The sequence below is a fragment of the Arachis ipaensis genome, chromosome B08 (assembly GCF_000816755.2).
Source record: "Arachis ipaensis cultivar K30076 chromosome B08, Araip1.1, whole genome shotgun sequence".
NCBI classification, from domain to species: Eukaryota; Viridiplantae; Streptophyta; class Magnoliopsida; order Fabales; family Fabaceae; genus Arachis; species Arachis ipaensis.
Genome location: NC_029792.2, coordinates 68,217,561 through 68,233,140, shown reverse-complemented (window position 1 = coordinate 68,233,140; position 15,580 = coordinate 68,217,561). Strand labels below are relative to the sequence as shown.

General features: G+C 36.2%; 1 protein-coding gene across 2 annotated transcripts in view; it reads right to left on the bottom strand.

Annotated features, from left to right (window-relative positions):
- The window catches only part of LOC107612196 (GDSL esterase/lipase At2g04570-like), a 9,978-nt gene extending 6,210 nt beyond the window's left edge, over window positions 1–3,768 (bottom strand). The window contains exon 1 of one of the 2 annotated variants that reach the window (XM_021109489.1): window positions 3,332–3,768. In XM_021109489.1, the coding sequence (XP_020965148.1) occupies window positions 3,332–3,715 (384 nt within the window). In that variant the 5' untranslated portion in view covers window positions 3,716–3,768. The remainder of the gene's footprint in view (window positions 1–3,331) is intronic. The other variant, XM_016314005.2, reaches the window with a different exon arrangement.

The window sequence follows — 15,580 nt, the reverse complement described above, 5'->3', positions numbered from 1 at the left end:
GTATATTTTACAATATATTTAATGAAAAACGTATTGGGGTGTTAAAGGCAATCCCATTAAAAGTGGTACATTTTAATATTTTGTTTTTGTTCAAAACAAAATAATGAATATGCTTTTTGTGTTTAACATTTATATTGAAAAAGGGGATAATTTTAAATATAATTGATGAAATGTATTTAAACTGTTGGGTGTAAAGAGGCGTATTTATCTGTCAAATATTTTGGCATTTTTTTGGGGACGAATCTGAGATTGGTCAGACATGGAAATCAGTGATTAATAAAGTAGAGAAAAAGCTAAGTCTATGGAAAGCAAAGTCTCTGAATAAAACAGGTAAACTGGTTCTTATTAAATCTGTTCTTAATAGCCTGCTTATTTACTATCTCAACTTGTACAAAATGCCAAAGATCTGCAGACAAAATAATATCCTTACAGAGACGCTTTTTGTGGAGTAAGGAGGACGGGAGTGACGGGATGCCTCTAGTGAAATGGGAAGTTGTACAGGCCCCAAAACGGTAGGAGGTTTGGGAGTTGGTGACGCGGTAATTCGGAATACAGCGCTCCTATTCAAGTGGTGGTGGAGATTTTTGAAAGAGAATTGTCCACTTTAGAAGAAAATTGTACGTTCTTGTAATAACATGAATTCTTCTGATATGATTTGTGATCAGCTTGTACCTACAAAAGGGGTCCTTGGAAGGATATTTATCAACTACAAATCAGGGAGCCACAAGTAAGAGAGAAGATAATCAAAGGCTTGGCTATGGAACTAGGGGATGGTAGGATAATCCGCTTCTGGGAGAATAGCTGGTTACCTTGTGGTGTTATGAAACTTACTTTTTCAAGACTTTTCTCGGTCTCAAATCTTCAAGGATCTGTCATAGGGGATTGTGGATTTTGGGATAGGTTAGAGTGGATTTGGAATTTCCAGTGGCGACGAGAGTTATTTCAATGGGAGCTAGAACTAGTAAACCAGTTTCATGCGGTTGCAATCGGTGAAACTGACAACTGAGAGAGAGGATAGAGTGATCTGGAAATTTGATAAAAAAAGGTATTTGTTCTACTAACTCATTTGTGTAGGTATTGTAGCCAGAGGTACTTCCCGCGAAAATCACAAGCTATATCTTTACTAGTACTATTTGGAAAGGATTTGTCCCACCAAGGGTTGAGTTGTTTACTTGACTTGCACTGGTTGGTAGGGTGAATACAAGGAAAAGACTGTGTAGATTAGGTGTTATTGGCCAGAATGATAACATGTGTGTTTTATGTCATAAATCTGTTGAAACTGCTTTTCACTTGTTCATTGATTGTGAGCTCACTTGGCAGGTGTGATGTGCTTACTTGTTCGCTCTTGGAAGGATATGGACTATTTCAGGTACGCTCAAGCAAAACTATGAAAGTTGAACGGATATATCAGCAAAAAAGATAGAATGAAAGCGGTGGTTGGATGGTTTTTTTGCGGTCATCTGGACAATTTGGCTAGAAAGAAATGATAGAATCTTCAAAAATCAAAATTCAAGTGTGGTGGATATTATTAACAGATCCTTTACAAGTTATGATGAGTGGATTGGTGACGAACCTATGGGTGTTGATGGTAATATCGGAGATGGCTAGAGATTATTATTTTTAGCATTATGAATTTTTGTTTTTTTTTTTGCTCCACCTTATTGTGTTGAGCTTTTTTACTTAAAAAAAAAAAACTAAAGCTTCCTAAAGAGAAAAAAATTAAAGTATATATTTTACCTTTCTAAAACTCATTTCTTTCTTTCTTTCTTTTTTTTTTTTCTTTTTTTTTTATCACTGCTTTCTTTAAAATAGCATTATGTGGTGTGTACAAAAGACTAAACAAATAAAACTAGCATCATGTGTTGTCTACATTTAAATAGTGATTTTCTCGGTTAGCAACATCGACTCTATACTCCTCCCATGTGAGACATGCTTCTACCAACGAAAGAAGGGACAAAAATACGTATCACCAATTCACAAAATCACTTTCATGAATTAATTATTAGGAGCCACTAGATAAAGATATTATAGTTATTTTATATAATAGGGGTATTGTAGTCACTTTTTATAAAAAAATATTAATTTAGATTGATTCAAAATTTAATTTATTATTTTTCGATCAAATTAATTTATCTGACCTAATTTTGACAAAAATAACACAATTTAAGTAATTATATGTATTAAATTTTAATTATTAAAAAATATCTTTAAAAAAAGACATTTTATGCCTCTTTATGGAGCATCCCCTTTAATTATTTTATCATAATGGGCTTCTACTACCGGAAGTAAATTTGCTTTTGAAAAGATCACATTCTAATTCCATATTCAAACTTTTTTGCTATGTATCAACCATAACGAATTAACTAGCAAACAGACCAAAATAAAAAATATCAAACATATAAATGAGGGAGACATTCTTCCTGGCTTCTAAATAGTTAATGGTGTAACTGAAACTTTAATTTTCAAATTAAAAATTAAAAACAAATATTTAAATTAGCTTCTAGCATATTTTAGATACAATATTTGGTCCTTCAATAAAATTTTATTATTTTAGAAGTCTCCGAAAAATATTCTCACAAAAGATATTGATACTTTCTTCGCTTTTAATAAAATTTTTAATATACATGTTAAATAAATAAATTTTTAACTAATTTTATTATAAACAATTAAATTTCAAAAAATAATTATCAGAACACAAATTTATCTTCTTATCTAGACACAAATCCATTTGAAAACGAGTAAAGTATTTTAAAATTTCTTAAAAATGAGGTTAGGTATTTACTAAAAATTTAATTTGTTTGTGAAGTTTGACGAGAGTTTAGCAAAGTGGTATCTCATATATATTGGTCGCATATACTAAAATATTTTCAAAATTTCAATTGTCCCAATTAGAATTCTGATATTGCAAAAGTGCACTGAGTTAGTTTTTCAACCTTCAACTATTTTTCATCAAGTAGTCAGTCATTACATTATTAAAGATTAATGTGGTGTATTTTTATCTGTCACAAGATATAATTAATGCAATTGAGATCACAGAAACTATTTTAGTACACCCAACTAACCTCGGGAACTATTTGGAATTTAACTCCATCATGGTACACATGTTTAATTTGATCAGTTAGTTTACCATTGCTACAAAACCAACCACCTGTGATTCTGTTATTAAGCCTTATTTGACGTATAATATATATGATCACAGCTTTCTGCTAGATAACCGTTAGAGGTGTTTTCTAGATAAGGAGAAAATAATAACATTTTTTGAATAACTTAAGCGAAACCAGTAACTAACAATTTATTTGAATAACAAGGCATTACATAAAGCGTTAATTACCAGCACATTGGAAGTAGCATTGTCATAGCCAGTAGCAGCGGAAGCAAAAGAGACTCCACTGGCAAAGTCTGAGATCTTATACTTGGGATCCAGGTATGCTGGTATATATGGCTTTATCCCAAATGCTTCAGATATGAAATCTGTCGCTATTCTCCCATTGCTGAACCTCCCAGTTGGCTTGCCTCCCAGAAAGTCACGGCCGTAAGGCTGGAAATTGCTCCGTGCAACCGTTGGTATGTAATTGTTGTTTCCGGCGTCAACAGACGAATCGCCGAAGACAATGATCGCCGGAACCTTATTAGCAGTAGCTCTGGTGATCAGTGAGAGCAACAGGAAGATGGACAAAATAGGTGTGCGTTGCAGCTTCTTTCTAGGCACTTCCATTGTGTGTTTGCTTAAGGTAACTTTGAGTGAGCTCTCAGTTGGTAGCTTGTGTCCAATAAATATTGGTCTGATTGGAATATTAATGGAACTCTGATTTTTAGGTGAGGAAGTTGTTGGGATTCATAATATTTGATTGACATCTATCTATGGCAAGAGTTATGATCCTCTTTTTAAGCGATCCTTTATTGGCACATTTTGTTTCAACAACCGGAAGTTTAATTTGTACTACGATCATACATCATGAAAATGAGAATGAGAATGAATTGAGATTTTATTTGAGTAAAGTAAGAAAAATGCAACAAAAAAATTTTACTGGGCGAATAAAATGATTTTGAAAGATGAAAATGATAAAAGGAAAAATTTTAAAGATTAAGATAATATTAGGTTAATAAAAATGATCAAATATAGAAGATATATATTTTCCTTTCAATTGTACTGCTGTTTTCATTTAGCCTTAAATGAACTTGAGTAGTGGAAAATGTGAGTTTAACGTAGGGGGAATGCTAGGGGGACAATAAATTTGGTGAACAATATGAACAACGGGCCCGAAATTAGCCCAATTAGTTTACTAATATAGGTATTCTCGTAAACACCCACCTTCCCTAAATCCTAATTTTAATTATCTTAATTACTTCCATCGTAATCACCTCATCCACTCCCCCCCTTCTTTGACCCAACAGTAGAAACCTTTCTCCTTCCTTACGTTTTGAACACCATTCAGGAAAGGAAACATTAGCCTTCCCTCACAGCCATTTGAAATGGCATTGACGAAGGGAGACCTTCCCACGTTAGCCGCTTCTTTTTCGTTGCAACCCGTCGTCCACCCTGCCACCCGCCGAACAGACCATCCACCGGCGCCTCCATTGTGAAGACGTGAAGCAGCAGGCGAGCATCCGTGGCCCCGTCGCGTGGAAGTTGGCCAGAAAACTACCGGTGTTGTCCTTTACCCACAATCTCCGTTGGTTATAGCCCTTGCATGTTCGCGTCGCTTGGAGTCATCCTCGAATACAACAAGAGTAGCCGTGGGCTGTTTTTCCCTTCCCAGATTAAAGGTCGGTAACCCGATAACTGTTAATTGAATGTTTAGATGTTCATAGTTACTTTTATGTTCTGGTTGCATATAATGGTTTTGCTGGTTGCGCAAATTTCTGGCCCTATTTGAGTTCTGCAAGTCTTTGTAAACATATGGAAGTTGAAAGGAATGAATAATGACACGTACATATTTCTGAGCATCCGGGTTTTTTGCGTCTTGTTTTTTAATGATTTATCGTATTTGGGTTTGTTTTGGCTCCGGGTGTTAGTAAGTCAGCAGTTCGTGTGAAGCACGTGCTATGAATATGTTGATTTGTGAGTTGTTTAACGAATATAAATTGGATGGTCATTTTTATACAAGAATGGGTGGTTGAATATTTTTTACAGGTGTTTGAAATTAGGTTGAGGATGGTAAATATTTGATGGAGCCTGAGCTTGATATTTTAGTTGTGAATTCTTTATCTGTTTTTGGTTCATTTGATTGACCTTTAATTTCTATAAATGATGGATGTTCAATTTTGTAAGAAAAGATGGATGAAAAAATGTTACATTCTCTACATTATTTAGGTAGGAATTTCTGATATTGGAAATCTATGGAGCCTAGCAAGCTAGTTATATTAGGACTTGTTTTCGTTACTTACATAATTAGAAATTCAATTTGTAACAGCTATGCTTCCTAGTACCTTATTTAGCTTGATTTTTTTTAACTGCCTTTGTACTCTTACTCTACACGACTGTCGGTGTTATGCTGTTGATTCTCAATTTTTTTTAAAATTAAAGCATGGATAGTAATATCACATGGTTCATGGATCCTTGGATTAAAGCAAACATGTTTGAAATTTGATGGAGCCTGGGCTTGATATTTTAGTAGTTAATTCGTTATCTATTTCTGGTTCATTTGATTGACCGTTAATTTCTATAAATAACGGATGTTCAATGTTGTAAGAAAAGATGGATGAAAAAATGTTACATGATCTACATCATTTAGGTAGCAATTTCTGATGTTGCAAATCTATGGAGCCTACCAAGCTGGTTAAATGAGTACTTGTTTTGGTGACTTACGTAATTAGAAGTTTAATTGTTAACAGCAATGCTTCCAAGGACATTGTTTAACTTTTTTTTTTAACTTCCTATGTACTCTTACTGCACACGACTGTGGGTGTTATGCTGTTCATTTTGATATGATTTTTTTTAAATTAAAGCATGGATAGTAATATCACATGGTTCATGGAACCTTGGATCAAAGCAAACATGTTTGAAATTTAATGGAGTCTCGGCTTGATAATTTAGTAGTTAATTCTTGATCTGTTTCTGGTTTATTTGGTTGACCTTTAATTTCTATAAATTACGGATATTCAATGTTGCAAGAAAAGATGGATGAAAAAATGTTACATGATCTACATCATTTAGGTAGCAATTTCTGATGTTGCAAATCTATGGAGCCTACCAACCTGGTTATATTAGTACTTATTTTGCTGACTTACAAGGACCTTGTTTAACTTGTTTTTTTTAACTGCCTATGTACTCTTACTGCACACGACTATGGGTGTTATGCTGTTCATTTTGATATGATTTTTTTTTTAAATTAAAGCATGGATAGTAATATCACATGGTTCATGGAACATTCGATTAAAGCAAACATGTTTGAAATTTGATAGAGCCTCGGCTTGATAATTGAGTAGTTAATTCTTTATCTGTATCTGGTTCATTTGATTGACCTTTAATTTCTATAAATGACGGATGTTCAGTTTTGTAAGAAAAGATGGATGAGAAAAATGTGACATGATCTACATCATTTAGGTAGCAATTTCTGATGTTGCAAATCTCTGGAGCTTAGCAAGCTGTTTATATTAGGACTTGTTTTGGTGACTTAGGAAATTAGAAGTTCAATTTTTTACAGGTATGCTTCCAAGGACTTGTTTAATTTGATTTTTTTAAACTGCCTATGTACTCTTACTGCACATGACTGTGGGTGTTATGCTGTTGATTTTCACATTTTTTTTTAAATTACAGAATTGATAGTAATATCACATGGTTCATGGATACTTGGATTAAAGCAAAACATGTTTGAAATTTGATGGAGCCTGGAATTGACTTTTAATTTCTATGAATTACGGATGTTTAATTTTGTAAGAAACGATGGATGCAAAAAAGAGATGGCTTTTAGTGGTGGCTTAACTAGATATGAGTTAAATTGGTTGTAAATACTATAGTTGCATAATGTTTGATGTCTACATATTTATGACTTTATTATTTTCGATCATGGATGTTGTAAAGATTCGTGTTAAAATTTTAAGAATAATACATAGTTATATAGAAATAATATTTTTTATGCGTGTGAAATTTTCTTTTCTAAATAATGCGAGCGGACTATTGATGAACCTGTGAGAAAGAACCGGAATCAGAGAAAGCAATAGATGTACTTAGAGCCCGTTTGGGAAGTAGCAGAAACTACTTTTTTTTACTTTTAAATTATGAAAAGTCACAATAAAAAAAACTAAAAAATAGCAACAAAATATACATTGACACACATTTTATATTCATTTTTTATTTTCACCTACCATATCATGCACAACAAAACAACAAGTACTAACTATACAATAATTTCTTTTGCATTGCCTTTAAGATTATTATGAATTAGAATTTTAATATCCATTCTCTTGTGTAAAAAAATTATATTTTTTCAGTTATTTATCCAAACACTACAACTTTAAAATAAGTACTTTTATAACTAAAAATCAACACAAAATAACTTATTTATAAGTTGCTATTAATAAAAGTCCTTCTACTTTAAGCTCTTTTTTCAAAAGAGCTTATTTAAGTTGTTAACCCAAATTGGACCTTAGTCTTAAGACCACAAATACCTTTTTCACATTATTTACGTATTTTCGTGGTGGAATTTTGTTACAACAGAAATGATAAATTTCCATGGTGAATAACATTTTTAGTTCTCTAACTACTTTGATTCTGTTTCAAGATATTAGCGAAGCGTAAAAGTTATTAGTTAAGAATAACCATCTAGTACGAACAAAAATAACCATCCGCTATCATATGGAATCGAACATCCAGCCTCTACTATTTGTTACTATTTACACACTACACCAAGACTCTTCTAAATAACCATTTGGGTGACAATAGAGATAACCATCTGATAGCCTATAGAATCGAACATCCAACCTTTATTACTTGTAATTGACCACATACTCTACACCAAGACTATTACGAATAACCATCTGGGTACCAGTAAAAATAACCATCCGCTATCCTATTGAATCGAACATCCATATTAAAATACTTGCAACTGATCACACACACTACACCCAGATTATTCGAAATAACCATCTGGGTAACAAAAGAAATAACCATTCGCTTTCCTATTAAATCGAACATCCAGTTTATAATACTTTTAACGAATCACACACACTACACCCAAACTATTCAAAATAACCATCTGGGTAACAATAGAAATAAACATCCGCTATCCTATTAAATAAAATATCCAGTTTAAAATAATTGTAACTAATTATACATGCCACACCAAGGCTATTACAAAATAACCATTTGGGTACCAAATAACCATCCGCTACGCTATTGAATCGAAACCGACTTTCTTTGCATATGTTGTATAAAAATCCTAAGCCAGCTTCAAATGCTCAAACCACATCCCAACTCTTGATATTTCGTCTTCGACAAGGCAACTATGATTCGATAACTGTGAATCAGTTCAAAACATACATCATTCGAGGAACATGAGGATTAATGGTTGATTCAAATATGCAGTTCACGAAAAAATAGTAATATACTAGAGACCAAACCTCATCAACAAGATCCGTGTCATCACTTTCAGTAATGTCCGTATATTCTATGACCTACAATCAAACATACACAAACTAATTAGATACCATACTATTAAACAAGTTTCAACTAAAAAGATTTTATTAATACTTTTTTCCAAAAAGATCATTAAAAATTTATTACTATACATAACTTACAAGAAATAATAACAATGAAAAGTGTACTCATAAAAAATCTCACTTAATTAGTTAGGCTTATATTAAGTATTTGAATAGAGCATGCATGGATCTGCTACATCTGAATCACACCTACACAATCTAAAATCAAGTCCATTTCTATGCTTTGAAAAGTCAAAAAACTCATTATTTCTTCTTGGATGTGAATGATACATTCCCATTCTCTATTTTCGTTTCTTCAATTCCTTTCTTGTCAATCCTCTCTTATTTCTTCTTCTTCTTATTTGTTTATTAATTAATTTATTTTTCTTATAATAGTATTCATAGTGTTGTATGTATTATCATTACACAATTTTGAATTATAATGCCTAAAGATAACAAAATTTAAGACAAATGCTGGCCAAACATAAGAATTAAACAAAAAATTTCACTCAGGCATTTCATCGAGCATATAGTGTGCACAATATGTAAACAGGGATTTTAAATTCAATTTAAATAGCAATCAATCCAGAAAAATCAGCCATAAAACATTTTGGAATCCAAAAAGTATCAATCCATTAATCTAAGCCTAATCTAAATACTAAAAGCAGAATTAAAAATTAGTTAAAATAAATAAACGAAATAACACGAGCAGGAGGAAGCATGGAACCTGCGTTGGTGAAAGGGGAAGAATGGAAAGAGAGGGGTAGCAGAGGCGGTGTTGCAGTGGCACAGAGCTCAGCCGCTGCTGGGTTGCACTGGGGTTTCTCGCATGGGGTTGGACTTTGCACAGAAACCAGGGGTAACGTACAGGGGATTGGGGAGAAATGGAGAAAGATGGAAGAAAAAGAGAAGAGAGGGAAGAGAGAGGGGGTAGGCGACGGTGGTCGCCGGTAGTGATGGCAGTGGTGTCGGACGTTGGCACAGGGGGGCAGCGTGGGTTGTGGGTGGGTTGGAAAGTGAGCCTTCTTTGTTGGGAAGGACTACCGCAAGAGAGAGGAGATATGGTATGAGGATATGAAACGTGTTACAGTTCCCTATTTCAAAAATCTGATATTTTAAATTTTGAAAAATGGTTATTATTATAATTAAATTAATTACATCATTAATTAAATTTATGAGTAATTTACATTTGTAACCCCATTGTTCATATTGTTCACTAGGATTATTGTTCACCTATACTTTTCCTAACGTAGAACTGCCGGAAAAACAAATTATAAATTAGTGTAGCGAGAAAACTATCTGTACGCTGTTCATGTATATTTAATGCACTCTTAATATTAATTATATTATAGAGTAAATGTTCAAAATCATCCTTAAAAATTTATTTATTCTTTAAAATTAGTCTCTAAAAATTTTTTTAATCAAATTCATGTTATAAAAATTTTAAGTTTATCTTTTTTTGAAAGAGGAGCTCAACACAACAAGTGGAGCACAGAAGACAACACCATAAATAATCATTAACTAACGAGGAATAAGCAACCCAATAAAGCAATTATAGCATTTCCTTTGTTATCTCCAGCATTGCCATCAACAACAGAAGGGATCTGCACCTAGCCATTCCTTGTAGTTCAAAAAGGCCATCTTGATAATCTCCTCAACCCCTTTTTCTTTCTTCTGAAAAATCCTCCGGTTGCGTTCCAACCATATGTTCCAAATTATCGCATAAAAGCACACCATCCATCTCTTACACTCCTTCTTTTTATGTGAGAATTCAGTCCAACTTTGGAAGTGCTCGTTTACCGTACCCGGATAAGCCCATCGTATACCAACATATGATATCCACACACACCATACCTGCCAAGAAAAACTACAGCCAAGAAACAAGTGGTAGCCACATTCAACACCATTGTTACATAAAACACATAAAGCATCTTCTTGGTGAATAACTCTAAACCGACTCAGTCTCTCTTTCGTACTGATCCTGCTAGTCAGGACAAACCAAACAAACAGGTCCACTCTAGGTGGGACCAGACCTTTCCAAATAGTTCTAGTAAAACTGTAGCTTGATATATCTTCCGGGGCCATTTCCACCTGCAACACCTGCACAAATGAGTTAGTAGAAAAAACTCCTTGTTTATCATATTTCCAAGCAACTCTATCTTTTCTTCCATGTACAAGTTTGACTAGCCTCAAAGTGTGGTGAAGCTGGTTCACTAGCTCCAACTCCCATTGAAATAGTTCTCTCCTCCACTGGAAATTCCATATCCAATGTAACCCATCCCAAAACCTGCAATCCCCTATCATTGATCCTCTTTGGTTTGAAACTGAGAAGAGCCTTGAAAAATAATCTTTTAACGAACCTCCATGAATCCAAACATCCACCCAAAACCGAGTTCGTCTCCCATCACCCACCTCCATGGACAATCCAGTAATCATCTTCTGCCGGATTTCTTGGTTGTTGAATTGTACTTGGAAAATATTCTTCCACGGACCATCCCAAACAGGTAATTCCTGTGAGGATAGAAGCTCATTTGGATTCAGGTTGTTACAGGAATAGATTATCTTCTTCCACAACGGGCATTCCTCCTTAGAGAACTGCCACCACCATTTAAACAGAAGAGCTGTGTTTCGTATCATGGCATCACCAACTCCCAACCCGCCTAATTATTTAGGAGTCTATACCACTTTCCACTTAACTAGAGCCAAACCGTACCTCCCATCCTCTTTACTCCATAGGAATCTTCTCTGTAGTGAAATAAGTTTGTCTGCTACAGCCTTTGGCATCTTATACAAGCTCAAATAATACACTGGGAGACTATTCAACACAGATTTGATGAGTACCAACTTACCGGCCTTATTAAGGACCTTGGCCTTCCAGAGATTAAGCTTTTCCTCTACTTTATCTGTTACCGACTTCCACGTCTTAACCAACCATGGGTTAGCTCCTAACGGGATACCCAGATATTTGACTGGAAGATTGGCTTGCTTACAACCCAATACACTGCACATACGTTGTACCCACTGATCACCACAGTTGATAGGAATCAGGTTTGATTTTTCAAAGTTGATACTTAAGCCTGACATCAGCTCAAAGCAACGAAGCAGTCTTCTGTAATTCTTGATGGTCTCTTCCTCTGGAGGGCAGAATAACACAGTATCATCTGCAAACTGAAGATGCGATAGCTCAATATGATCTCTCCCAACCACCAATGGCGATATGCGACCGTTTCTAATAGCCTCTCCAATAATCTTATGTAGGACATCAACAACAAGTACGAACAAAAAAGGGGACAGTGGATCCCCCTGTCCCAAGCCCCTTTCCATCTTGAACGGTTTGGACGGCGAGCCATTTATCAATACTGACATAGAGCACGTACTGATACACTCCATAATCCATCTTCTCCACCTTCGCCTAAATCCCATCTTCTGCAAACACAAGGTCTACAAAGCTCCACTTGACTCTATCATATGCTTTCTGAAAGTCTAGCTTTATTATTGATGCTTCCTTCTTCCTCTGTTTGATCCACGACACTGTTTCACATGCGATGAGAGCCCCATCATGAATCTTCCAACCCTTGACAAACGCACTCTGCGTCTCGCCTACTAACCCTGGCATAACTTCTCTCATTCTACTAACCAGCATCTTCGAGTTTACCTTATACACACACCCCACCATGCTTATCGGACGCAGATCTTTGATTTTCTTAGCACCAGTATACTTGGGGGTCAGCGCCACCCAGGTGACATTGGCATCTGGCGGCAACCTGGAAGAATGGAAAAAATCCAGTACCACTACCGTAAACTCCGAGCCTATTTCATCCCAACACTTCTTTATGAAATTCATGTTGTAACCGTCACTTCCTGGATCCTTTGAAGATTCACAATCCCACACTGCCTCTCTAACCTCCTGAGGTGTCGGTAGCATCTCTAAAGCCACAGCATCCTCCTCGCTTATCCTTTCCACTAGGCCATCTCTGAATGCCATCATAGGAGACTTCTCTTGATGATATAAGCCCTTATAAAGCTCCGTTATAGCAATCTTGATCCTGGCTTGATTCCTTACCAATCTTCCATTAATAACCAGAGCATCAATCCTATTATTCCTCCTTCTCGCAGAGGCTAAGTTGTGGAAATATCTTGTGTTTTTATCCATGCCCATCGCATGCCTTGACCTGGACATCTGCTTCCAATGTAGTTCTTTCCTCACATACCATTTCTCGCAACAAGTAACTAGTGCCCTCCTTCTTGCTTCTATTGTCCCATCATATGTCCCGTTACCGACCATGTCATCAATCTTCTTAATCTCTTCCTCAAAATTCATAATTTTCTTGTCTATATTGCCAAAGTTGTCTCTATGCCATCATACTAGAGGCACCGTCAACGCCTTCAGTTTATCAGTGAATTATACCTCTTCTAGCCCTCGCCATTCCTCCTTGACCATTCTTAGAAAACCTTCATGAGTAAACCACGAATCTAGACTTCGGAACGGCCTCAGTCCGTCCCTTAGCCTCTTATCTTCTACTATAATAGGGCAGTGATCTGATAAACCCCGTAGACCACCTCTCAATCGAGTCTCTGGAAATGCCTCAAGCCACTCCATACTAACCAAAGCTCTATCAATACGGCTACAGGACTGTCCTCTGAACAATGTAAACTTATGGTCAGTAATCAATAGGTCCACCAAACCCATGTCATTGATCCAATCCTTAAAATCTTGTGCCGACAAGGGTAAGCTATCTGAGCCTCACCTTTCTTCCACCTGTGCAATCTCATTAAAGTCCCCTAAATAACAACACGTGCCCGGACATAGGCCAGCCACGTAACTCAACTCCTCCCATACAACCAGTTTCTCATCTCTGGTATGAGCACCATAAACCAAGAAAAACACAGTTTATAGAATTCTCCGACAGCATCCCTTCAACACATAACCATCGCTCACCTTTATAGCAATTTTGCATTTTAAAGAAAATATCATCCCACATTAGCAACAACCCACCAGATGGACCCTCAGACCCCACATATTCCCACCCAGGAGCACCATTCCCCAATATTTTCAAAACATTAAACCTTGTTACTAACTGTCTTTTAGTCTCTACCAAACCTAACATATTCAATTTATGTTCCTCTTAAGTTCTTTCACCATTCTCAACTTTCCATCACCCCTTAACCCCTAACATTCCATGAGCTAACAATCATTTTAAATTATTATTACACACCTTATTGTGAATTTTAGGTCTGCTCCGTCTTGCTTTAGCCTTTTGTTTTGCCAATCTTCTTTTCCGAGCAATTTCTTCATTCTGTTCTTGAAGAATAGCCATAATGTCGTCTTCATCATTAATCAGCATTGCTCTTGATTCTACCGCTAACTCCCAAGTCTTTTGGTTTTCCAATAGTTGCTCTTCCAATCTTACACACTCATTACTACTGTCCTCGTCATCATTGGCAAGCCCTTGTTCCCCTTCATGGTTGTCTCTGTCACTGTAACCCCCTTCCGTATTCTGAATCAGCATATTTTTGTTGAAATTCGACCTAAATCCCAGGCCTGCATTCGTCACCACTGCATTAGCACCACCCCAATTTTGATGATCCGTACCATCACTATGTCCGTCGTCACCCACTATGTTCATGTTCGCATCCTTGTCCCCTGGTAACTCCTCCAATAGTGTCACACCCCCCTCCACCCTAACAGCTTGTTTATCCAGCCTTGAAGCCCCTGCTACCACTGATTTTGCTCCTCTTCCAGCCATCCTTTCTCCATCAGTAGCTTTTATCCCCAGCACACTACCAGCAGGCACAGGGATTGCCTCACCCCGGATCACCTTCTGCCTCAAGTTTTCTTTGTCATCGCGTTCGGCACAGCAACCTTCTTGATCGCATCTGGCGCCTACACCCTGCACCGAGTTCGCCGCCTCCAATCTCGACAACAGGCGCCGTATCTCACCACCTTCATCGTGCATAACTCGCCGGCCTCCATCTTCTCCTTCATCCCCCATGTTATCTTCGACCTCCAATACAGGTCCTCCTAACAGCGCTGCCTGTGAATCCATCCCAGATCCTGCTCATTGGATCAGCACAACCCGACCCGACTTTTGTCAGTCCAATGCAGGATGCCCATCAAAGGATCCAAGCTGATCATGCGTTGGTGATCTTGGGCCTCCTTGGCCCAATACACTATTTTTGAGATTGGTAACTCTGATAGCCTGATCACATGTTCCTTTGCACATATTAATATTTCCTCTACTCAGCCCATTATGATTACATTTATAGCTCCATGGTATGGTGAGCTCAGAGTCCACCTCGGCACTCTCTTCCAATCCCACAAAATCAGCCAAGCCTTTAATGTCACCATAAATTTGTTAATTTGTACCAGACTTTCTTCGATTGAGATTTAAATTATCATTATTTCATTCGTTTAAAATTAATTCTGAATTTACCAATCTATCCTCATCTTCAACCTCCCGCCGTAACCCCTCCATGACTACTACCTCAGCCTTATCTCTGTAGTCTATCAAATTTGAACGGCTAGACGATGGTATAGCTGCATCCAAGGTTGTCAAACTCGCGAGTCTAGATAAACTCGTGGAGCTGACCTAGACTCAACTCGTAAACTTGACTCGTAGACTCGTACGAGTTTACCTGTTATAAATTTTTTATAAAAAAAATATATATCATGTATAATATATATTTACTCAAATATAGGCACTCAAACTTAACAATTTTAACATAAAAGAACATAATAAATTAACATAATACTATAATTATAATAAGTACTCTAGATCACACATTCAAATCCTTCACAAATCACAAATATGCATCTAGTTCAACATAAAACATACAATCACACAATTAAAACTTCATATAACACAACCAAAAAATAAAAGAAAATAACAAAGCAACAATTAAATATTCTAATAAAGTAAAAGACTAAAACTGAAATCCT